This window comes from Zootoca vivipara, chromosome 10 (genome assembly GCF_963506605.1).
Source record: "Zootoca vivipara chromosome 10, rZooViv1.1, whole genome shotgun sequence".
NCBI classification, from domain to species: domain Eukaryota; kingdom Metazoa; phylum Chordata; class Lepidosauria; order Squamata; family Lacertidae; genus Zootoca; species Zootoca vivipara.
Window position 1 is genome coordinate 16494613 of NC_083285.1, and position 26653 is coordinate 16521265.

General features: G+C 42.5%; 1 protein-coding gene across 8 annotated transcripts in view; it reads left to right on the forward strand.

The window, feature by feature from the left end:
- Window positions 1-26653, forward strand: part of CADPS2 (calcium dependent secretion activator 2) — a 327080-nt gene that overhangs the window by 131115 nt on the left and 169312 nt on the right. For all 8 annotated transcript variants that reach the window (XM_060279570.1, XM_035128678.2, XM_035128680.2 and 5 more), the window contains exons 6-7: window positions 7214-7335; window positions 24416-24527. In XM_060279570.1, coding sequence (XP_060135553.1) covers window positions 7214-7335; window positions 24416-24527 — 234 coding nt within the window. The remainder of the gene's footprint in view (window positions 1-7213; window positions 7336-24415; window positions 24528-26653) is intronic.

The following is a 26653-nucleotide window of genomic DNA, read 5'->3' on the forward strand; positions in this document are numbered from 1 at the left end:
GCTAGGTTGGCAGGAGCTGGGACCAAGCAAGGGGAGCTCACCCCGTCACAGGGATTCGAACCGCTGACCTTCTGATCAGCAAGCCCTAGGCTCAGTGGTTTAACCACAGCGCCAAAAAATTGGAAATTTTGTGAAAATGTGTGCAAGCCTCTGCTATTATTGGTGGCTAAATGCGTAAGAAAGGTTTCAGGCTGTCGGGTAAATTTTGCTGGTGTAGCTCCCTTTTGTGTAAATGTCATGTTACCTTTTCCAAAGGCGTAATCCTAACTTTGTTGCCTCAAAAACAAAAATGTGAAATACATAGCAAAAACAAAAGCGCCAAACTTAATCTGTTCCGGAAGTCCGGTTGACTTCTGAAATGTTCGAAAGCCAAGGCACAGCTTTTGATTGGTGCAGGCGCCCTGGAAACAATAACCGACAACCACACCGGATATCTGGCTTCCAAAAAAAGTTCAAAAATCGGAACACTACTTCCAGGTTTTCGGTGTTTGAGAACCAAGGCGTTTGAGTACCAAGGTGTTTGAGAACCAAGATACCATTGTATCGTCCTGACCTCTTATGCTTCCCTTTGGCCGTATGCGAAGGTTAGAGAACGTTTTTGCTGCTATGCAATCTTTTCACCAAGTGGGGAGGTTTGCTCTATCCCATTTCTCACCGCCACAACCCCTGGGCCATTTCTGCATGAGAAGCAATTCATATATTCTGTCTCTGAATAGCTAGGGTCTGAAGGTACCTCCTGGAAGTCTGCTAATTCTGCATTGTGTGCAGAATTACACCCTAATTCAGCCAATTGTCTGTTCCCAGTTCACCAATACGACCACTTAAGAGATTTCAGAATAGGAACTTGTGCAGCCTTAAGTGTAAACTCTGTCACTTTCTGGCAAAGTACTATAGGCATTACATTCAATTTGTGATGATATTAAGACAGCGTCAGCACAAAAGTTCTCGCCTTACATTCCTCCCTTAGGTTTGAGGAGAATACTGACGTAACACTGGATTTTCACTTTTTGAAATATGGCAACTGTCACAGGCGGTGCGTTGCGACTACTCTAGAGTAACGACTCTCCAGACCTTTGCCTTTTCATGCTTTTATTAAGTGCAGGCTATTTACAGTGCTAGAGCTATATAGGATACATCTGCTCAGTCTGACCCAGAACCCTGGAATGGCGCGCTCCGCGTCTTCTTCCAACATAAGAGTCTGGGCACCCCAAATCTCCTCCCGCGTTTCCTCCTGCGTAATTCCGGAACCGGAGGGAAAGGGGGTCTCCTTTCCATGTTTTCCTTCTCCCCCTCTTCCCCCCCTCTCTCTTCCTCTCCCACGTGCAGCAGGGGCTCTCCTATGCTGCCAGAGCCCCGTCTCCTCCTTCCTCCTTCCTCACTGGACTCTTCCCCCTCCCCGCTGGTGCTACTGCTGGTGGAGGAGCTGCTCCTCAGGATGGGGGGGGGGCTCTCTGTACCCTTTGCCCCTCACAGCAACCCTACCCAAATGTCTAAAATAATCAGGGCAGAGGAAGCTGAACATGTCACAGCTTCAAGTGGTCAGCTTCTGCTGCTGCGGAGGGGAAGGGGTTAAAGCAGCCCCCTGTCGGGCTTAGGAAGAGAAAGCAGAGAATGTGGCAGTGGGATTTAGCCATAAAAAGGTAAAGGGACCCCTGACCATTAGGACCAGTCGTGGCCGACTCTGGAGTTGCGGCGCTCATCTGTGATGGCTATTGCCTCTTATCGCAGTGTTGATACAGTTTTTGCTTTGCTTTTTGGTAAATAGGTCTTGTGGGACGTAATCTTTTAAAGGAAACACAAGCCTTCCTGCAGCATCCCTCTATCAATCTGCAAAGAGGAATCCACTTTTACCATTCATCAATCCAATATATAAATCTCATTTATATCAGAAGTGTCAGAAGTTGCTAGGCAGAGTGTGTCAAAACGGCTGTCCCATCAGGGATTAAGTTCTGACGGGGACCATGTTAATGTTTCGTAAGGAGACGGCATTGTTATTTCCCAGACATTCCCACCACAGATGACGGCATCATTGCAAGGAGACATGGGGGCGATTGTTTCACAAGCTGGCTGTGTTAGGAGAGGACTTATTTACTGCCCTTTGAATCAAAATCGTTGAAAGCGGTTGTAGGGGTAGCTTTTCCATAATCATGAGCTTTGGTTTCTGACCAGTCTGAATTGAGAGAGGCAACACAAAAACAGTGTTGTAAGCCAAGAAGAGTGTGGTGGGGGTTTGTATATTTTAGGACTATCAAAATCTTTCTTTTGCTAATAAGGAAGAATGGTTTAGGAGACAAATGCTCTAATTAAAAGGGGAGAAATGATTATAGTTTTGTTGTGTGAAGAAGAAGCCAGAAGTCCTTTAGAAATAGGATCCTTCTGCTAGATTTCCTTTTGTGCTACAAATGTGAATGTACACAGTCTTATTAAGTCACTGCCCCCCCCCAACCTTTGCTACCTAGACCAGGGGTCAGCAACCTTTTTCAGCCATGGGTCGGTCCACTGCCCCTCAGACCATGTGGTTGGCTGAACTATTTTTTTTGGGGGGGTGAACGAATTCCTATGCCCCACAAATAACCCAGAGATGCATTTTAAGTAAAAGTACACATTTTACTCATGTAAAAACACGCTGATTCCCGGACCATCCACGGGCCGGATTGAGAAGGCAAATGTGCCACATCCGGCCCCCGGGCCTTAGGTTGCCTACCTCTGACCTAGACTGTATTATTTAGTACCCTGAAATATAATGGAATACATGCTTCAGTTCACACCCAGAGAAACATAATACATGCCAATCTGCTTCCAGAACAATATGTTAAGGTCTTCCGTGCAACTGCCCCTTTGGGCAGGTTTTTGGATAATGGTGTTGCTTCTGAGACCCCCCCTCTTTCACCTGCCGTTGCAGCACAGACTGTTTCTGGAGATAGCGGTGGATAACTTGTCTACTTCTGCACATGTTGACTATTACGTATCGTGTCAACACAATTTTATCTGCGTGTTTTGCTTAACCAGTTTTAAGTTATGCTAAATACGTGTGTGTGTGTGTGTGTGTGTGTTTAACAAAATTGAAATATTTGTGCAGTGGTGTTTAAATGAAAAGTGAAGTCATTACTTAAAAAATGCTTTTCTGGTCAGTATTATTTTATTACTGTGTTTTAAAAAATTGGGGGTTGGCAATGCAGTGGAACAGGGGTAGACAACGTAAGGACCATGGGCCACAAGCGGCCCCCGGGGGTCATTTAACTGGCCCACAAGCCACCCACGAACTGGGCCACCTCTGCTCGGTGAGTCCCCGCGCACTGCACTAAACCAGCGTGGCATGGGGACTCACTACCACGATGGAGAAAATTGCATCTGCATAGATGCAGATATCGAAAATGGGGGGGGGTGTCGTGATCCAGCCCACGGAGGAATCTTCGCTGGAGTGAACCGGCCCAGGCGAGGTAAACCTTGCCGACCCCTGAAATGGAACCTCGGTTTTTGAACGTAATTCATTCTGGAAGACCATTCGACTTCCGAAACGTTCAAAAACCGAGGCACAATGGGCGGTTGGCAAATTGCATTGAGAAAAATGAAAAACACACAGCAGAAGCCGTTCGACTTCTGAGGAGTGTTCAAAAACGAAAGCAATTACTTCCGGGATTTCGGTGTTCAAAGAACGAAATGTTTGGCTTCCAAGACGCTCGAAAACCGAGGTTCCACTGTATTTTAATTCTAAAATACATTCAACTTCCTAAGAAAAACAAGTTAAGTAATTATGTAAAACAGCCAAAAGGGAGTGCTCTAGTGAATATTGTAGACTCTAGTTTTAACATTGTGTCCTCGGAGCTATCTTCTCTGTTCCTGCATGGCACCTTGTCCATGTAATTCCAGACTGGTTAAGTAGTATTGGGATTGCCTAATCCAATGATCTTTCCCAAACTGGCAAGGCATTGTTCATCCTATTTATTCATGTGAACTGAAGCTGATAGCAGCTTTATCTGTGGTAAATGAGCTAAAATGTCTGTGAAGTTTTCCCCAAAACTGTGAGGAAGATGTAACTGTTCCCTCGAGAGAGAGAGAGAGAGAAAATTGTCTTAGATATTTTGTTTGTTCTTTCCTCCAATTTCTTAGATGTCAGACTGTAACAATGATGTGCGCTTTCCACTCGGGAAATGCATATGCAAGTTAGCCTGCTCAACGTGCACAATTCTGTTAAAAAGAAGTGGGGGTGGGGAGGGGGGAGGAGGAGAAGCTTTGTCTGAATAACATCAGACACTTGTTAGGCTTCGGAGAAGCGCATGTGATGGAAAATCACATGCATAGCCAGGTATTAGTTAGCTGTTTCTACTCCGGAAAAAGACAAGCCATTTAATTCAGAAGGCGGCTTGGCTCTTCAGCACTGGGAACTGCTGTAGCAAACGCAAAAGCAGAGCCCCAGTTCTTACATCCGTCCAGAGGCAGAGCTACAGTAGCGTAGGGAAACTGGAGCTTTGGGCAATTGGGCTAAGAGTCCACTTTGCGCAAAGCCCATTTTGTGGTGGTGCCTTTTGTGGTTCATGTTGTTCTTCCACCATGCTACTGAAGCCTTTTGCACAGCGAATGCATGAAAAGGACCCCAGCTATGCAAATAGTTCTTCCTCCCTGTGAGCAGCGCCATTTTTGTTTTTGGCTACTGATAGCAGCTTTGCTGCCTTACTCAATCCCAAAGTTTAAAATAATCCTTAAAGGAAAATCTGGTGTTGGGCCAAAGTAGCACAGAGGTAAGTTGAGGTGGAGTGAAAATGCCTACCAAAGTATTTGGGTTCTTGATTCAAGCTAAGACACTAACACAGCATTTCATAAACTTGGGCCTTCAGATGTTTTTGGATTACAACTCCCATCATCCCTAGCTAGCAGGACCCAGTGGTCAGGGATGATGGGAATTGTAGTCCAAAAACAGCCAGAGTGAAGGGTTTTCCAAACCTGGGTCTAACACATAAGATTTTGGGTGGGTTGAGGTACTGGTTAGTTCTTACCTTAATATGTAAGGTATTTTTGACTGAGGAAAAAGCCTCGACTGACAGTAGCAGGCTTCCTTCCTTCCTGTAGTAGGGAATGGTGCTACAGCATGGCTTTTTCTCCAAAAAAAGCAAAAACAAGACCACCTCGTATTAAGGTAGGGTAGCCAATGTAGTGCTCTGTAGATGTTCTGGACCAAAACTCCCATCAGCCTCAGTCAGCATGGCTAGTGGTCAAGAACGCTGGGAGTTGTGGTAAAAACAAGCTGTTGCCTACTCCTGTATTAAGGTAAGTATGGAGAAGACCCGCACATTGCACAAAAATGCTCTAGAATTTCATCCCCTCAAATAGTCACCAAATATTTTCCCCACTTTCAGTGGAGATTGAATGCTCCTGAAAAAATATGGAGGGATATTCAGTCCGGGCTCGGTATGATTAATAAGAAACTTCATGGAAGCAAATCTCCCTGAAACCAATAGGGATTTTACAGGTGCTATAGTCCCTAGGTTTAAATTGCTTTTGACATTGACTTAATTAGTTTCAGTCTTGCCTTGCTGGTAGTACAAGTCCTTGTTGTGAATGACTGCTAGTTGAAAGTAGCTTATGTGGTCTTAGGGTAATGACTGTATCTCAATGATACACGCTAAAATAAAATTAAACATGGCAATATCCGCATAAGTTTGTGTCAAGCACTCAGCCTCTTCGCTGGTAGCAGGTTGGATCCAAAGGTTCCCTTGGGTACTTTGACACATTTCTATCAATAAACTTGTATATCATAAGAGGTTCTTCATGTGCACCCATTCATTCTCAGAACCTTAGTGTCAAGTCTAACTGGTTTTTCAAATTTTTATTCAAGGGCATCACTGATCTTGAAGGATTGCATCAAGTTATGAAAAGGGAGATTGGCTTCGAAACTTCACATTTTTTTTAATCCACTCCTAAAATGTTTTTGAGCAACAACATGTGCACAATTGATAAACTAGTTTTTGTTGTTAAAGGTGAACTACACACTCAGAGCAACCCACTATAGAAATGGTACAAAGGCCTTAAAGTATTTATTTATATATTAAATTGCAATTTGCCTTTAGATCTTGAAACTCTTTTGTTGTGTTTTGTGTTTTTCTGCACAAGTGCTACAGAGTTTGCATCTTAAAATGGAAAATACTTGTTTTGTCTTAGTTTGGTAGCTTGAAAGCACTTTGCACAACAGAAGGGCAGAATACAATTTTGTATGTTCGCTGCACTGTTCAATAATATAACAACAATTTCAGGGTGTTGTTGTTGTTCTTTTCTTTTGCATACCACTAGATTAGGTAAAGGGACCCCTGACAATTAAGTCCAGTCGCAAATGACTCTGGGGTTGCGGCGCTCATCTTGCTTTAAAGGCTGAGGGAGCCGGCGTTTGTCCGCTTCCACAGACAGTTTTTCCGGGCCATGTGGCCACCATTTCTAAGTCGCTTCTGGCAAAACCAGAGCAGCACACGGAAATGCCGTTTACCTTCCCGCTGCAGCGGTACCTATTTATCTACTTGCACTGTGTGCTTTTGAACTGCTAGGTTGGCAGGAGCTGGGACCGAGCAGCGGGAGCTCACCCCATTGCGGGGATTCGAACCGCCAACCTTTTCATCGGCAAGCCCAAGCGGCACAATGCTTCAACCCACAGATTAATTGCATCTTTCAGGATTGTAGACGAAGCCTTGATCCTCAAATCCTTGCGTCCTCCAAACAGAAATTCTTGTGCTATCGGTGTTAACAGTTCTGATCAATGGTTGGATTGGGCTTCATCCTAGAAGGATAACTGTCAAACTTTACCTGATAGGTGCCAAGTGCGGACCCAGTCTGGTACAGATCACCACATATACTAGTTACAGGTAGGTAGCCATGATGGTCTGAGTCAAAACAAAATAAAAAAAATTCCTTCAGTAGCACCTTAAAGACCAACTAAGTTTTTATTTTGGTATGAGCTTTCGTGTGCATGCACACTTCTTCAGATACTGTGTATATACTGTGTATGTTTGTTGCTGCTGTTTTATTCCAGAGCATCACTTAGAGTGGAGGATTATCTGCACACGTAGGCCTGCTTCTGGATGTGCGATGTATCAAGTTAGCATTTTTACAGACCCATCTGAGTCCTCCTTTTTTTTATACTTGATGATAATGTGGTTACATGTGTACTGCTTTTGTTTCAAATGGTTGATGTTCATTCACTGTGTCTTTCCCCCCCCCCCTTGTTCAGATTGTCATAGCAGAAGTCCAAGGCTTGAAGTCGCTTGCTCCCAACCGCATTGTTTACTGCACGATGGAAGTGGAGGGAGGAGAGAAGCTCCAGACAGATCAAGCCGAAGCATCGAGACCACAGTAAGTGTTGCGCTGGGACAGTTATTCACAAAAAATGTGTGCTCCACATGGTGGGGAAACTGTGCCCCAAAGTAGGTGCCATCTTTTTTAAAAAGAGGCAAAATAGAAGCTTGGTTGGTTTTATTGATGTTTTATGGGGGCAAGCAACCTGCTACTTTAGTAGTAACTACTGTACATTCAAATGTATATCACAAGCTTGGGAAGGGCGCAGCAGTAGAGCATTCCCATGGCCAGTCCCCAACATCTCTAGGTAGGAATCAGAGTATCCTCTTTCTATAACCCCGGAGAGCTGCTTTGAGCCAGTACTGAGAGAATATTGGGCTCCATGGACCATCAGCCCAACTCTGTATAAGGCACCTTCCTATGTTCTCCCTTGCCATCCTGTCTGAATGTTGAAATGTTTCAGAAGTTGATCTCATGGTACCACCACCAGAGACAATGTGAATGGCAAAAGGGACAGAGTGCTAACTTGTGTACAGTGGAACCTCGGTTTATGAACACCTCGGTTTATGAATTTTCGGTTTATGAACGCCATGGACCCATCTGGAACGGATTAATTCACTTTCCATTACTTTTAATGGGAAAGTTCGCTTCAGTTTATGAACGCTTCAGTTTATGAACAGACTTCCGGAACCAATTACACCCATGTTTCAGTTTATGAACACTTCAGTTTAAGTACTCCGTGGACCCGTCTGGAACGGATTAATCCAATTTCCATTACTTTCAATGGGAAAGTTCGCTTCAGTTTATGAACGGTTACTCCGCGGACCGTCTGGAACGGATTAATCCACTTTCCATTACTTTCAATGGGAAAGTTCGCTTCAGTTTATGAACGCTTCAGTTTATGAACAGACTTCCGGAACCAATTGTGTTCATAAACCGAGGTACCACTGTATTGTACAGTTAATCAGTGCAATTTTTTCATGTGTTTTCCACTGACCAGAGATGCTGCAGTTATCCCTCCATTACCTTTAGTTTGGAATCTTACCTTAAACGAATTCAGACCAGAGTCAAGTTTTATACTCCGATAAATGTATAAAGATTCTTGTCCATTAGAGGATAACATGTGAAGCCAAAAGTTTTTAAGATTTGATAACCAATGCATTAATTGGTTACACGGGAGAATAGGTTTGCAGTCTAATAATATGTTTGCACCCAGTGTGTTTAAATTATGTGTGAACCTTGCAAGTGATGTTTCTCCAGTCTAAAAAACAACCTCTAATACATATGTTTTTCTAAACTCAAGAAGCATCTTTTCTAGCTTACCAGGAGGGTGAAGTGGGGAGGTTCAGCATCTGCAACCAGTTTATAATTAACACGCCATAATCAGTCCTGACAAAGCCTACTTATCCGTTGAATATATTCTAAGAGTATGGAGTGTATAATCAGCAAAAGGACTTGATGATGCCACCTATCATTTGAAGTAGAAAAGTTGGCCTACGGGTAGATAATGAAGTGTTTATTTGGTTGATGTGATTGACCTCTGGGTTGCACAATTTTCTTCAGAGGCCCCTCTCAGCTGTTAAAATGTCATCCAGGGTCTTTTGCAAATGGGTTTTAAGAAAGACCGGTAAAAGTTTTTCCTGCTCCCTAATGGGCCCTGTAAAACAATTGGAAAATTGTAGTCAACGAGCTCCCCAGACGGCAGCTACAAAGCAGGTACTTGTTCAAAACAAACACAAAAACCCATTAGAAAGTATTGCAAGCACATAGATAGGATTATGGACCACTGTATTAAAATTGCTGTAGACCGAAACTTTATTCAAATGCTGCAGAAACAGCTTTGTCCAGTTTTATTTTTTATATTGATTTTATTAAAGGTTTTTTAACATATTAAACAATAAAATCCAAACTCATTTATGAAAGAATAGTACAAATGAAGATATCAAGAGAATCAGAAAAAAAAATAAGAGGAAAAAACAGAAAAGAAAGAGGGAATAAACAAAAGAAATAGAGATAAAAGAACAGTACTTCCACAACCCTTTCTGTCAATTGATAGTACAACCAGGTTATATCCAGGTTTATCCAGGTTATCCATGCTTCTGTGGTTACTTTCCGTTTAGTGACAACTGAAGTGTCAAGTGAGAGACAGGTACATCACATTTGCCTCTGTTAATATATCTGGAGAGCAGCATTCGGGAAAATAGGACAGGAACAACTGAATGTTGAAATGTTCAAAATGGCTTTAGAAAGCTAATATAAATTATAACCTTTTTCAACCCAATGGCTACATTCCCTTTGGGGCAGACTAATGGTGGGCTGAAGCAAAATTAGGCAGATAAATAAATGTGAATTTTAGCTTTCTACATTAGGCTAGTTTTTACACCCAGTGCCTGCAGGTACCAAGATGCCCTCAGTTGCACCCATAGCGAGGGGGTCACAGACTGTATATTTGTTTGTTTGTTTTGTGTGTGTGTGTGTATCTAGCCCTGCTAGAAAGAAAGTTACAAAGCAAAATGTGCAGGTAACCTTCTAAGTACCCTTTCTGTGTGAAGAGCTAACCTGACTGCTCCAATCTGTCAGTGTTTTTAGTTGGTGAGTAGGGTGATGTATCAATACATTAGTTGGTGATGTATTGATACATTAGTTGGTGATGTATTGATACATTGCCCAAAATTGGTTTGAAGTCTGCATAGTGATAATGGTTTCATATCTGACACGGTGATATATTGTGAATCACAATGTGTGTGTGTGCTATATTTAAAATTTGTGATATGGGGGAAACCGTGAAGCTGGTCATTGCTTCTCTCGTGATTCCTGCCCCATTGCTCTGTACTATAAAATAATAGTTGCAACAATATTAAAGGTAAGCTTTGTAAGTAAGTTAATGTTAAAAGTAAGTATCAGTTTTAGAACCGTAAGTAGTAGCAGTTGCCAGGACATTACCCTGTTTGCCCCTACATAGTTACATCCTTATTTTAGACATTATGATATATTGGTGTATTGTGATGTTTAGCTGATGATATATCATGATGCTGAAAACCAGATATCGCTCAGCCCTATTGCTGAGCGAAGTCAGAGAGCTGTGATTGATAAGCAAGTTTTTTGAACAGCTGGCAATAGGAATCGCTGGAGTCCTAAAGAGCTGTTTTTTCCTCCTCCACTTTTGTGCACTTTCCCTGCTTGTCTTATTTTCTAGTCCTTGGAATCTCCGTAGTTCTTCCTTTCCCCCCTAGCAACCAGGATGCATCTTTCCTGCAGTATGCTCATCTGAGATCAGGTAGTCCCTAGAAATTACTTTCTGCAAATACTACAACACAGTAAGTGTGGGTGGATGTTAAAGATTCCCTTCTCCCCGCAAAATGAAAATGTGACAAAGTCTGCAATGATGTGTAGGCAAGTCTTGTTCTGCAGCAGCTAAAAACCAGATACGCATTTAGAATTTATGGTACTGTATAGTTAACTTACATTGCAATGGTAGGTATGTCTACTCAGAAATAATTATCTTCATGTTTAATGAGGCTTAGCGCAGGTTACCGGGCAGAGGATGGCAAACTAGATTTTGGTTCAGGGTTGGCATTGGGGGGGGGAACAGTTTTCTTCTCCCTTTAAGCATTGTATGGCAGGCAGAAAATCAACATATTAAGTCTTTTCTAGCATGGAAATACACCCCAAGAGTGTTAATGGCTGCAGCCATGTTCAGCCTATCCCTGAAGAATGTCTGGCCGAGGAACAGCACATGAACATCCCATCTGGTAGAGAGGAGGGAGGGAGATAAATGAGGGGGGAGAACAAGAGAAGGATGACAGGAGGAGAGAAGGTGGAGGGAGCCAAACAAGGGTGACAGAGCAAAAGAGGTGGGTGATAAATGATAGATTTGGGGTAGGGAAGTGACTCGCTGATCACAACACTCCTCATAATCTGGAGTGCACAGTAGTGGACAACATTGCAGTTTCTCCATGGGCGACATTGTCCACCACTGCCATGAGCAGCCATATTGTTTGAGCCATCAAACCAAGCCAGCATGACCAATGGACAGGGATTATGGAGTTGGATTCCCAACAGAAACTAGCTATCCACAACTTCCCCATCTTTGCTTCCCACAGGAGGGGCAGGCAGGAACTAGCCAAATGCTTTATTTGATCCCAGAGCAAGCAGTGTGACCAGTTGTTTCTCTTCAGGTAAACTGGGCTTTAATAAGAGCCTAGAGCCCATATAAACAGTTGTAAACAAATATAGTTCATTGATTTGATTGATTGATTATATTTCTGTGCCGTTTTTCATTCAAATGAATCCCAAAGCGGCATACGAGCAATAACTCACAATAACATGACAGAACATAATAGAGCATTTGTCAGTGTTTTGAAAAAATATGCCAAAGCTTCTGACCTGCTTTGCCTGGCACAAAAGACTCCACGAAAAGTGTCCTTGCAGAGTATATTCTGCTTTTATTCTTAAAAGCCTTTAACTGCAGAACGACAGACATCAACACCACTAGCTTTCTCCAACCAACCAAACCAAGTAACAACCAACCAAACAAATACCACTAACATATATACAGGTACAATACAATTAGGTGAAAGGTTGCATGAGTCACCACAGGCCGCTGACTCATGCTGACTCAGCTCCCCCAGCATTAAAGAAACAGCGGCTCATTTTTTAGCCGTGACAGCATTTGGCATAAATCATATAGAATCATTAACAAAACAGGACAGCTGCATGTTCCTGCACTGCAGGGGTTTGGACTAGATTATAATAATATAATAATAATTTATTATTTCTATCCCACTCATCTGTCTGGGTTTCCCCAGCCACTCTGGGCGGCTTCCAACAAAAAATTAAAAATACATTAAAACATCTGTCATTAAAAACTTCCCTGAACAGGGCTTCCTTCAGATGTCTTCTAAATGTCTTATGGTTGTTTATTTCTTTGACATCTGATGGGAGGGCATTCCACGGGGCGGGCGCCACTGCCGAGAAGGTCCTCTGCCTGGTTCCCTGTAACTTCACTTCTCACAGTGAGGGAACTGCCAGAAGGCCCTTGGCGCTGGACCTCAGATTATCCCTTCCAACGCTTTGATTCTGTCAGTAAAGCAATTACAATCTGTAAAACACTGTTAACAAACAACTGAAAAATAAGGTGAACATCCCAATTAAAGGAAAAGTCACATTATAAGATTAACAAATCAAGACAACATTTATAATCTATAAAACAGTATTAACAGAATACAAACAAAAAGATAGATTAAGCACTGTTAAATTCATATACACAATCTCCACAGCAGAGGCCCTAGCTTCTCCAGAGGATCGAGGGGGCCCATGCGCAATGTCATGCAATGTTCTGATGTCACGCATGGTGCCCTCTGGACATTGAGGGGGACTTCCCCCCTCAAAAGTTCAGGGGGAGCTGCAGTGCCTCAGCCTCCAGGAGCCATCCCCCTTGCTCCACACACCCATGACTCTCAATCTTTCACTCTGTTCAACTCTTTAAAATGCACTTGTACATAATGTCCATGGTTGCAACCCCATTCTGAACATTCCTCGGGCTGGAGATGGGGCAAGGCAGGTGGAAATAGCCTCTTAGTTGGCATGTGAAGGTGTTTCAGTGTCATTTTTACCATTATGTAATCTGGAGAATAATAAGAGGCATCAGTGATGTGCTGATAAGCTCCGAGTGTTAGAAAATCATGTTAACTGTTGCCCCGATCAGTCTGCATGCAAAGCATGAGATCAATATACAAAGTAAAGCATCATCGGCTGCTTTACTCACTTGCCATTTCCAGTGCAAAGAGGTTTTTATCACAAATGTTAGAAATCAGATCTTCTTCACATTAAGAACATTTGGTACATTTCTCTAATGGTTATTCCCTGCTGGGAGTCTGATAGATGACACATGAGCAGGGAAGCAATCCAATTAATCAATTAAAATGTCTTGAATCGTCGAAATTAGTCTATTACCGGTACTCCATCAATTTAAATTTGCAAACTGATAAAAACTGTGCTTCTGAAGCAAGAAATGTGTGTGTTTTAGGTATTGCACCTGTGTCCTAGGAGGGAATGTCTCTTCTAAGGTGAGGGGAAAGGTCTGTTTCTCTTAAGATTATGCTTGCCACCTGCAATTTTTATAAGTACTTGCATTAGAGCTTCATATATATCTCAGAGAGGTTGTCTTTTTAAGTCGGTGTTTAAAAACGGACGGGTGGGGTACAAATAATAAAATTGTTGTTGTTGTTAGTGAATCTGTCAAATTCAGGTTCTCTTGGTTTCTTCTGTTTGCCCTATTTCCCCATCAATTTGCAATATTTGCATTACAGATTGGTGTGCATTTCTGCTACAATAGGTGATTCCTTGCTAGCTGTTTCCCTAAATATAATGTATCTGTGGACATTGTTTTCACTAATATGTTTACTTCTGTGCACTTTTGGGCTGGAAAACTACACCACAAAATTCAGAGAAATTTGGATTTTAAAAGTAGTTCTGTTTCAGTTTGCATATCGGTTCAGGAATCCTTTATTTAAAAGTGAAGTGAATTAGTTTCTCCCCTCGTTGTCAGCCAAGTTAAATGTTTGTTGCTATTTGTGGAACATTTGTATTCTTTTCTCTCTCTTCTATTAGCAGTTTTCTACTTCTTTAAGCTTTCAAGAGGACACCAACACAGACAGTGACCTTTTCCACCAAGCCTCACTTTAAAAAGCACTTTCCACGAGTCTTATTTGTCTAAAGCAGTTACTGGTTTTTTTCTTCTCTCTCTCTCTTGCTTACATTCTATCAGGTTCCCCTGTTGCTTGAACAGCCAAATCCTTTGCATTTTCCTCTTGGCAGTCTTTGACATTGTTAACCATGGAACTTTGCACAGCCAGTGCCAGATTTATATATAAGCTGAAGAAGCTATAGCTTAGGGCCCCACTCTCTTGGGACCCCCCCCCCCCAAAAAAAAAAATTAAAGGGAAAAGAACTGGATGAACATTTCCAAAATATAAGATAAAAAACAAATAAAATAAAACCTGCATACAGCAACAGTGTTTTGCGTTGTGTAGGCTCCTATGATGTAAATAATGGGCCCCGCCTGCTAGCCTGCTCCCTAAAATATCACTGGTTTGCTCATTTCTATATCAATTACTTTGATAAAAATACACATTTGGTTATGTGCAAATGTCTTTAGATATGTATTAGGTCCACAAATTACCATATAGCAGGGGTAGTCAACTCCCAAGAGACTGTGATCTACTCACAGAGTTAAAAACTGGGAGTGATCTACCCCCTTTTGGGGGGTTCAGGACAAAGCTGTTGAGCTTTTTTAAGGAAGGGAAGCCCTGGTTTTTTGGGTTTAGGTCAAACTTGTTGAGCTTATTTTAGGAGGGAGGGAGGCCCATTTTTGTTTAGGGCTTCAGGTCATACTGGTAGTTCAGCTTTTTTTAGGGAGGAGGGAAATTTTGGGTGAGCTTTTTTTAGGGGTGCTAGTGATCTAGCAGTGATCTACCACAGACATCCAGTGATCTACCGGTAGATCACGATCTACCTGTTGGACGTGCCTGCCATATAGCATATATTCAACACAACAAAACAGCGGCAATTTGTTGTTTACAAAGGACAGCTGGACATATAAAGGGCCCCATTACATTCAGTAGCTTAGGGCGTCATCAAACCTAAATCTGGCCCTGGTAATGTCCATAGGATTTCTTGACGATTTAAATTTGTATTAAATTCGTATTTAAATTTGTGCAGCTGAAGAAGAGGAAATCTGAGTTTGTCCCACTTGATTATACCAGACTAAATCTTTATTGTGTGTGTTGACCCACCACAGAGATTGGGGATTCCTCCCCCCCCCATGATACCCCAACATCTGTGTGTTCTTTTTTCTATTTCTTCTTTTGCCATTTTTTAATTTTGCCTGCAGAAGGGTATACCCCCATTCTACCGTGCTGCCATCCCTCTTTGACATCTTTCAGTGGCCATCTCTATTCAAGACAGAGATTCTCAGTCTTTCATAACATCTTCATCAACGTCTTCAATGAAAGAGTTGTGCTTTGTGTTGTTGCTTTTACAATAACAATTTTCAGCTTGCCGGGCTTTTTTCTCTCTATGTGTGGTTTTCGTTACAAAAATACGCATGTCTGATTGCCGTTGCTAACCAAATCCCAAAGTACTGAATCTTATTTAGCATTGATCTTGATAGTTTGATATTTTTTTTTAATAGTCTCTGCAAAATTGAGTTACCTTTGTGGACACAATACTTGCAGATGTCACTAAAATAAAATTACCCACTACAGCAAACATTGCAGCTGTTACATTTGTGTCATTTTCAAGAATGTAAGTAAATAATACTTGAAACAGTACATTATTTTTGTATGCGTTGCTTACATGGACATATGTGCCATAGGATTCCTTCGAATTTAAGAACAGAGGGGATTTTAATGGAAACCCACAAGTAATAAATCTTCATGTTGAAATTTAATTAATCTGGATGCAGCTTGCTTGTACATATTACTGATCTGAGTTCCATTTTGACATGAGTTTGAAAAGTATGTTTCTTTATTACCCTGCATTGGACTGAAATATTCTGTGTAAATTGGATTAAATAATTTATTTGGAACATCTATCAGCATTGCTAAGCTGTTGAAAAATGAGAATTAGTTGTACATTGCAGAGACAAGGAAATAACTTTTGGATACATTGCATTAAAAGCAAGTCTTTCAGAAGATCTGCAGCAGAAAGATGAGGAGGGAAGGAAAGGAAAGGAGGAGACTTTGGCACGTGCTGCCAATTCCTTCACTGTTGTGGTAGATAGGCAGAATTCAATACAGCAAATTGGATTAGTTCACATTTTGGTTCCTGACATATTATAGCTGTCCAGAAGCCTTGGACAATGAGAACTTGATTTTTTTAAAAAAAAAAAATATTAAAATGATAAGGTTGAAGGGGAATGGGGAGTATGGCATAACTGCACTCTATATCTGTAAAAACATTAAATGCAACAATTGGGATCTCTAGGTGTACACTGATACAATTATTTAGAAGTGTTGCTCAAGTGTTGCGCCCACATTCAGATCTTTTCAGCCGCGTTGCTCACTGCGTAACTTTGGCCCTGTCACTGTGCCTTTGGGATTAGTCAGAATGGCATGGCCCTACCTACATCCCACATACTTTGCCATGTGCTCCTGCTCCTGCTGTATATTAGCAAAATGCCTGTCACCACATTATGATGGGTAGGGGGGGACATACTGAGGCAGGCATCCCCAAACTTTGGACCTCCAGCTGTTTTGGACTACAATTCCCATCTTCCCCAACCACTGGTCCTGTTAGATAGGGATCATGGGAGTTGCTAGGCCAAAACACCTGGAGGGCCGCAGTTTGGGGATGCCTGCACTGAGGGATGAGTTGCATCTCTCGGGGAACCCTGGGTGTGTTCAGTGTGTGTGTGTGTGTGCTCTGTACCCAGACACATCACCCCCATCCCAATGGGATTCTTTCCAGTGTCAGGTATGGAGAGCGGCACAAAAGCAATAGCAAATGTTTTACAGAGTACTTCTCAGTACTGAAAGCACTACACATAAAGTACATCCTACCTACCTGTGATGCTTTGCTAGTCATTCCTTGGGGAGGAAAGTAGCAAGTCACGTGGAACAAACGAAATGAGTACATTTGAACGCCCTGCTAGAGCGGGATCTTAAACCTTGCCCTCCCCCCTTCTCAGCTCAACATACTTCTTTTTGCATGCATCCATGCTGGATTCCCTTTCTTGGTTCTGCTATATAGTGACTGGAAATCGACTGTTTATACAAACACGTGCCCTTCCAAAATATCAGGATGAATGGAAAGAAGCAGAAATTGGTTCCAGTGAGCCTTGAGGTCTGTGCATCCCAGCAGGGCATCTAGACATCAGGGGTGGGGGTTCATTTTCACTACGGCTACATTGCTGGATTGCATCCTTGAACTGTGAGAAAACCTCTTGCTTGCTTCATGGGCTTCATGCTTTGGAACTGCATTCCGTTGGTGGATGCATTCAGACACACAACTCTCCACCCTTCATCCAAGCAAGCAAGATGTCTTATCACAGTTCAAGGCAGGCAGAGTCACTAGAGGAAGTTGCAGAGCAGAACCAGTGCAGGGTGTGTCCCATAGACAGTCCTGAGGGCTAGATAAAGAAGCCTGGAGGGGTGTCAGAGACCAGGCTGAGGAGTACTGCCCTGATGAGGAATGGTGGGAGCCTCCCCTTCCCCTTGCTCCTGACCAGGATCCTGAAGCTGCCCAGGAGCAGTGGAGCAGTATAGATTTGGAACAGTGGTTTGCAGAGGGGCATAGTTCTGAAGACAAAAGTTAGGAAGAACTGGGGGGTGAACAGCAAAGTGAAGAAGAACTGGAAGAGAGAGAGCTAACAGACTCTCTCTCTCTCTGGAAAGTGTCCAGCCTATCTGTCCAAGGTCACGTAGAGCAGATAAGGTGGCTACACAAAAAGCACAGTGGTTGCAAGATCAGGTTGCAAGGTGTGGAATTGATTAGGGGGGAATTGGGTGGAAACCTTAATTGGGAACACCTTCAATCTGAGAATGGCTGCTTTGTTCTTTTGCAGTGATCATTGGTAGGCGACTCTCTCCGCTTTGTCCTGCTTATCTACGGCCAAAGGCGCACCGGGGGGGGGGGAGGAAACCAAGTCCCCGAAGCCTGAAAAGGGGCCATGTTTGCCCCCCTCGAGACCTGAGGTTCCCCTCCCCTGATGTGTATCATATCTGTGTATTTTGCACTCTTTCAGACATTAGTCTTTCATTGGTAAACAATGGCACAAAGATTGATTCATTTTGTGAAGGTAGATGCCTGCTCAGTTTGAATGTGTGTATTTTGTTGGGATTGTGATAGGCTCACTTTTGGTTCCCCCCCTTTTCCTTTTTCATTTTTGAGGTGCAATTCCAAGACTTGATTGTAATGACTTTTCCCATTTCCTCCAAAAATTTCCCACTCCCGTCCATTAGCTTGCTAAAGGTGCTGTATTTTTGAGACGCAAAGCTGACGTTTGGGTTGTTTTCCCCCTCACTGACACTAACATGTCAGGACTATATAAGTATTAAATCTGCAGTGACTGACATGCCGTAATTGCTCCATCCCAGAGTAAGAGATTGCAGCATTTTGTCTCCAAGGCACCTGTTCCCTGCCTGCAACAGAAATCAATTCACATTACGATAGCTCACAGATGGCTAGGTGCTCAGGGGTTGGGGGTGGGGTGAATCAAAACGGATAAATTGAAAACACGTACAAATGTTTTCCACAACTTTTGCAGATTAAATCTACAAATAAGATTGTCATACTACATTAATGGTCTAAGACAGGCTAAAGTCTATGTTACCAAGGGCTGCTCTATTCTTCAGGAAATGGTTGACAAGACAGAAATGTAGTTTGTCACATGATTTTGACTCTGCCAGGGCTGGTCAGGCTCCATATTAAAATCGGAGCTCTCTGGTAATGAAGGCCCAGGTTATGCAGCATACAGACATCTACATTTGGAATTTTTGCTATGATTTGAGGCATTAAAAACAGGGAGGGGGGGAGATGTTCTACCTTTCCCCCAGGCCTTCACATTGCTGCACAACACATGTAACCACTGCCAACCCATATATTTCCTATGTCTCCCATTGATGTGTAGTTAAAACAGACATGCAACATATCTTCCAAGCCATCATTTACCTCTCGCCAACCTCTCTCACACACAGCAACCACTGAAGTGGTTTGGGGGGCTAGATATTATGAGGAGATCTGGGGGATGGGATGTAGACTCGAGTCAGCCACGTGGTCACAAGTCTGTATCATGCTATGCACCTTTACATCTCAAGGGTGCAAAAGATAAAGTTTCCTCCATACCCCCTATCTATGAAACATTCATTCTGAGTTGCTTGCACAAGTCTTGCAGAGCTTAGCTGGTACCTGGTCTTGTTTGAGCAACCAATCAGAATTTTTTGTAGGGAAGTTCATCAACAATGAGTGTTCATTCTGATTTGCTTGTAAAGTGTTTAGATGTCTTACCATTAATCATTTGTTCATTCCTTATTTCCAATGCATTTTCCCACCACTTTCCTAACTGCAAAAAGAAAAAAGCCATTTTAAAGTGGATTTGTTGCACAAGGACAACAGAGCCATAGAATCATAGAATCATAGAGTTGGAAGAGACCACAAGGGCCATCCAGTCCAACCCCCTGCTGAGCAGGAAACACCATCAAAGCATTCTTGACATATGCCTGTCAAGCCTCTGCTTAAAGACCTCCAAAGAAGGAGACTCCACCACACTCCTTGGTAGCAAATTCCACTGCCGAACAGCTCTTACTGTCAGGAAGTTCTTCCTAATGTTTAGGTGGAATCTTCTTTCTTGTAGTTTGAATCCATTGCTCTGTGTCCGCTTCTCTGGAGCAGCAGAAAACAACCTTTCTCCCTCCTCTATATGACATCCTTTTATATATTTGAACATGGCTATCATATCACCCCTTAACCTTCTCTTCTCCAGGCTAAACATACCCAGCTCCCTAAGCAGTTCCTCATAAGGCTTCGTTTCCAGGCCTTTGACCATTTTGGTTGCCCTCTTCTGGACACGTTCCAGCTTGTCAGTATCCTTCTTGAACTGTGGTGCCCAGAACTGGACACAGTACTCCAGGTGAGGTCTGACCAGAGCAGAATACAGTGGTACTATTACTTCCCTTGATCTAGATGCTATACTCCTGTTGATGCAGCCCAGAATTGCATTGGCTTTTTTAGCTGCTGCATCACACTGCTGACTCATGTCAAGTTTGTGGTCACCCATCCTGTATTTGTGCCTTTCATTTTTTTTGCCCAAGTGTAGTACTTTACATTTCTCCTTGTTAAAATTCATCTTGTTTGCTTTGGCCCAGTTGTCTAATCTGTTAAGGTCATTTTGAAGTGTGATCCTGTCCTCTGGGGTATTAGCCACCCCTCCCAATTTGGTGTCATCTGCAAACTTGCTCAGGATGCCCTCAAGCCCATCATCCAAGTCATTGATAAAGATGTTGAATAAGATTGGGCCCAAGACAGAACCCTGTGGCACCCCACTTAGTTCATTTAGTTCATTTTAATTGCACAAGCCAAAATTCACGGTGTGCACTTGAATCCCTCCTGCCAAACAGTGACAGGCTGGAGATGCCCTTAGGCAATCTGCAGTTGTAATTTCTCTGTGTGTCTCTCCCTCCCTCCCTCTCTCTCTATATATGAAATGAATACTTAATCATTTTAAAAAATGAATTATTTTTATACATGAAATGACTTCCTGAAGTGTATTATCTTACTAGTGTTTCTTTGAATTGTTTCTGTCTTCCTTTCTTTCCCACATAATAATGTTCTCTTCCTTGTTTCCAAGTGCACTTACTGTTTAAATTTGCATGATAAAAAGCTTGAAAATTATTAATTGGCTTTAGTGATGTGATGCCCCCTAGGGTCCTTTGGAGAATACTTAACTTAGCATCTTGGGGGAGTCACTTAGGTAAGCTGAATTAGATACCCAGATATCCTCCGGGGGGGAGCATTAACTCAGTGACAGCTCACACTTGTTGCACACTGAAGGTCCCAGATTTCAATCCCTGGAAAAGGACAGAAAGTGCCCCTGTCTGAAATCCTGGAAAGTTGTTGCCAACATTTGACTGTTTTCATCTAACTCAGTACCAACCCCTGGCACTGTATTATGCAGAACAAGCTCTAACAGGGCTCCCATGTTCCAACGCTTGCCAGCTTCAAAATCCTATGGATGAAGTTTGCAAGTGGTAGAGCCACTGCTTTGCACACAGAACACCCCAGGTTTAATCCCCAGCATCTTCAGGTAGCTTTGGGAATGTGCCCTGTCTGAAATCTTGGCGGTTAACTGCCGGTCACTGCAGACAATGCCAAGCTACGTAGATGGACCGAACAGTCTGAAGGCAGTTTGTACTAGAAACCAGGCTTTAATTGTTGCAGCTTCAGCCCTCTTGAATTTGATACCAAATGGAATTAGAAAAGCACCTTGATATTCTTCTTTCTTCTTTGGCAATCACTCGTAGCTGAGTAAGATTGTCTTCCATAAACATGGTTTAATCAGTGAGTCCATAAGTGACTGTGGAGGCCAAATCTGGATCCACACGTCCTTCCACAGTGGCAGCATAGGTTTCCAGACGGGAGTTGATCGCGTTGAGGTTTTGCCAAGCAAGCCTTCCTCTTAGCACATTTCTCCCTTTCGTCTTGAGTTCAAGAGTCTTCAAAGCCCATGATACCTTGGTAAAGGCTGTTCTCCAACTGGAACACTCACAGGCCAGTGTTTCCCAGTTGTCGGTGTTTATACTACATTTTTCTTTAGCATTGCCTTGAGAGAGTCCTTAAATCTCTTTTGTTGACCCACCAGCATTACGCAAAACAAATACCAGTAACTAAATTTTAAGCTAACCCAAACCTGACTTGAGGGCCCTGTGAGCGGCCAAAAGATATAAGATGAACATTTTAAGTAAATAGAAGTTAGGTTTTCCTAGCAGGCACAAAACGCAGAGGTAGACTTAAGGATATAAGCAGGCTATCTCTTACACTTACACCTAGGCTTACAGAGTTGCAGTGGATCAGTTGTAAGAGGTAACAGTTGTGTCAGAAATTAAATGACCCTTTTCTGCCCTCCTGGCAGAAGCCACGGAACATAACTTCTGCTAACTCCAAAACATCAAAGCCTTAACCAAAAATTGCATGTTTATATAAAGTTTGCTGTGAAATGCACAATTGCATAACTAATGGAGGGGGAGAGAACATAGCTGCCAAGTTTTCCCTTTTCTCATGAGGAAGCCTATTCAGCATAAGGGAATTTCCCTTAAAAAAGGGAGAACTTGGCAGCTATGGGAGAGAATCCAGTTGTTATAGCAGCACACACTTTTGCTTCCTTTAGGAAGATACTGTAAGTTTGTGGTCTTGGTAACAGAAAGGTCAGATTCAGACTTGGACATGATAGGTAACTTTTACAGTTGACGCATTGCACCATTAACAACAGTTGACATATTGCATGACAGCGGAATCCCATGACAGCGGAATTGCAAGGCCGAAACTTTGTGCTGAAGGCAGACACGAGCTTCGATTTGTGAGAACTAAGGGTCAGACTGAAGGTGATCATATTGACTATATTGTCAATTACACGAAAGTCGAAAGTCCCGGTTTTTTTTTTTTACAATCTGATGTTTACAATCCAGATTTGCTGCCTTCTGACAGGTTTGCTTTATGCCCAGGAATTTTGAAGCTTGTAGTATTGCTGCCTGTTGCATGGTGTATTAGTAATCTTTATTTCATTTGAGACTTCTTCTAGGATGCCCAGAGAAGAGGAGTTATTGGGTGTTTAATAAGTGCAGTGAGTAAATAAAAAATATGTCTAAATCAAAATCTGGAAAAAGATGCAGCCGCAGGAGTAACCCTATAGTTTAATATGGATGACTTTTTCATTGTGATCAGAAATCAAGACAATTGGGTCTATTGGCAGGAAATTTTGTCATGGGGAATCTACCATGTGATAATTCTGACTAAAGAGCCACTCCTCCCCAACCAGACCCTCGTGACAACTGGTGTCCTTTGATGCACAGATAGAGTCCTGTTAGCATGTGGCTTTTGCAATTTGCTGGGTCTTCTGTGTAAGCCTCGGCCCAGCATACCTGAAGAAGCGTCTCCACCCCCACCATTCAGTCTGGACACTGAGGTCCAGATCCGAGGGCCTTCTGGCGGTTCCCTCACTGCGAGAAGTGAGGTTACAGGGAACCAGGCAGAGGGCCTTCTCGGTAGTGGCGCCCGCCCTGTGGAACGCCCTCCCATCAGATGTCAAAGAAATAAGCAACTAGAATAAAGCTGCCTAGAGTGGATGGGTAGGTTGTTGTTGTTGTTGTTGTTTGTTGTTATCCTGCCATAGCAGCTACAGGCACTGCATTAACTCTTCTGCTCCCATGTTGTGCAGTACCACTGAAGATGTGTTTTATAATATGATGGGTGTCATCAAAGAGTCATTCCAGCATCGCCATGCATTGATTTATGCCTTATGTTTGCATGTAATGTGGACACACCCACAGTGTGTAGTGTCATGATGGGTGAGAGGAGGTGTGCCAACTTTGCCAGGGATTACACCACTGGGTTAGCTCAGTTGGTAGAGTTTGAGACTCTTTATTTCAGGGTTGTGGGTTCGAGCCCCACTTCGGGCAAAGGATTCCTGCAGTTCAGGGGGTTCAATTAGACCCCTGTGGTCTCTTCCAAATCTACCATTCTATGATTCTGTGACATGTTATAATATGTTAATGTTCTGGACAACATGTAATTCCTCTAAAAAGCCCACCATAACAGCAGTACAAAACTCCAGCAGCACACTAACAATAAAACAAAACAATGTTCCCACCTGCCAACCAGCAAATTTAAGAACAGAAATCAGCACCCTAGCCCAGAAGTCCCTGACTATGTCAACCCATAAATTTTTATGGTTTATTTGATCTCCCCACCAACCACCCCAAAAGGTCTGGTCTCCAGGCCAGCTGTTGCAGATCAGTGGCAGAGATGATCTGGCAAGCTGTCTTCTCCTTGCAGGGAGATCAGCAACAAATGTAGATAACTTGATTCTGCAACTCCTGTGCTATGGAATCTGCTGTGTGTGCATAGGATCAGATAGTAAACTTTAATACGGTCAAAGACCAGCAAAGCATAGGATCATTAATGCATTACACCACTCTTAGCCCACATGTAGTGTTCGCAAGGATCCTGAGTTAGGAACACACTTGGGTTGCACTAGACGATTGTATAAGAAGCTTGAAAAACAAGTTCAATGCCATACCATTAATCTTAACCATCTTCGGTTTATTTTAATGGGACAAATACAAACTTACCCAAACATAAATTGGTAGAAGTCCATCTGCTTCGTGCTACAAACTCCCCGAATATAGTTAATCTTTCATTATGCCATCTGCCACATTAGATGATTTTTAATTACAGAACCAATATAGGAGAATTGCGAAAGCTCTTCCATCCTGGGAACATGAGTTTTCAGATGGAGGTAGCAACTCTGTAGGGAAGTAGAAATGCCGTACTTGCTTACAGGGGCCTCAAGAGATTGCCGCCGCCACAACGCTTGCTTTTTAATGCGTTTGGAATTTGAATATTGTCATTTATTTTGTTGCAGATGGGGAACTCAAGGGGATTTCACCACCACGCATCCACGGCCTGTCGTCAAAGTGAAACTTTTCACAGAAAGTACTGGAGTCCTGGCACTAGAAGATAAGGAGCTAGGAAGGGTAAGCACTCACATAATTTTCAGGAGTTTAAGATGCTGATAGAGGGCATGATGACTGGAGGCTTTTGGGGAGCTGAACCCCCTGGATGTTGATCAGTTTTCAACCATGGTGCTCAAGTGAAACTACCCTTTATTTCACCAGGGTTTGCGGGCTTGGTGATACATAGGCTTTAAGCATTCTGTGTTTGCAATTTTTTGACTTTCTGTTACCATAAAAGGGTAAGAAACTAAAGACAGACCTTTCAATGGGTAAAAGACAACCTGGTGTTAATTGCTGATTTTAAGCTTCCAAAGTTGTTTAATGCTGACTATTGGAAGCCTTTTATTTTGGTGAGAGTTTGAGACACAAAAATAAAGTTATTACCTCAAGGTTATGCCGCATCCGAGACAATCTCTATGCAGTAACCAGTGTGTGGGCTTTAATCCAGTCTCTGTTCTGAAGTGTCTGGGTAGTTCGTGATGCCGTATTCAAAGGGAACAAAACTCCGCCAATATCACAAAAGTTGGTAGAACTCGTAAGTCGAATGGAATCTGTTCTGGAAGTCCATTCGACTTCCAAAACGTTCAGAAACCAAGCTGCAGTTTCTAATTAGCTGCAGGAAGCTCCTGCAGCCAATCAGAAGCCACGGAAACCTCACCAGACGTTCGGGTTCCAAAAGAACGTCCGCAAACCGGAACACTCACTTCCGGGTTTGCAGCGTTCGGGAGCCAAAATGTACCAATGCCAAGGCATTCGGCTCCCAAGCTACGACTGTATTAAAATGATGTGTTATTTATCATCCTATGCCAGCTTAGCTGTGCCTGCTAAAAACAAATGATGCTTCGCAGCAGGGTTCGATTCTTTTCAGTGACAAGGAGATCCACAATGTGAATCTGCCAGTAAGAAAGCATTCTTGATAGATAGGTGCATGGTGGTATTATTATTATTATTATTATTATTATTATTATTATTATTTTAAAAAGAGGATTCATTCAGTTGAGTTTACAAAGGAAAAGGGGAGTTTTCTTAGTGCAGGGATGGGGAACCGCAGATCCAGGGGCATCTCTGTCCTGCCCCAGAGCCCTTCCTGGGCAACCCCTCTCTCTGTTCTTGATCTGAACAAAGAAAGAGAGAAGAGAACATCTGAATTTCCCAGGAATGGCTGGATTTTGACAGCAAAGGCAACACAGATGCTCCTGACATTTTGTCTCATGAATTTGTGAGGTTTATTGTCCGCTATCAAAAAGGAAGAGTTGAGCTGTGATATTCCATTTCGGAACATTGTGTCCATGATGTGTCCATGTTAATGATGCGATCTTTGCTGTTTTACATTAATGGATGGCTTTTTATCTGGAAATTTCTTTTACAGCAATAAAAATTCATTTGAGTTACTCGGAGCCCAGTGACTCCCTAATGACAAGTTACCTAATGAAATGGTCTGCTTTTCTCCCTATGCTGAATAGTGTTACCTTTATTTCCTCGCAGTGCTGCGCCACTTAGTGATTTGAATTATGCCCTTTTTATTATCTGTGAAATCTCTATAGGCATTCAGTGGTAAATCTTCAAAATTCTGATCTTCAATCCAGACAAGCGAGTCCCATTGTAAGTAGGAAAAGCCTACTTACGTCATTTTGAAAAGATGCTTCTTCACTTTAATCAGAACTTTGTTTTCAATACTCTTACCTGTTCTACGTTAAATTATGTTACAACTTCCAATCTGTGTGCAAAATACATGCTGAAAGCCAGTTTAAATATTTCTTAATCATTCCAAAGAGTCCTGCTCTTACACTTGGTTGGCTGCCATCCAATACCTTTCATAGCATAGCTATGATACCTTTTAAAATGTGTATGGGGAGGGGGCGTTATTGGACTGTTCTGTGTTTTTTTGTGTATTTTCTGTTTTTATATTGTGATTTTATGTTGTAACCACCTTGAGACCTGTGGATATAGGGCAGTATACAATAATAATAATAATAATAATAATAATAATAATAATAATAATAATAATGCTCTCTACCGTGTTTCTCACATTTTAAGACGTGCCTATAAAATAAGCCATGGCACGATTTTCTCAAGGCAATAAAATATAAGGCATCCCCCCAGCAGGTCCGGATGGCGCTTCCGTAAGGAACAGGAAAAGGAAGATG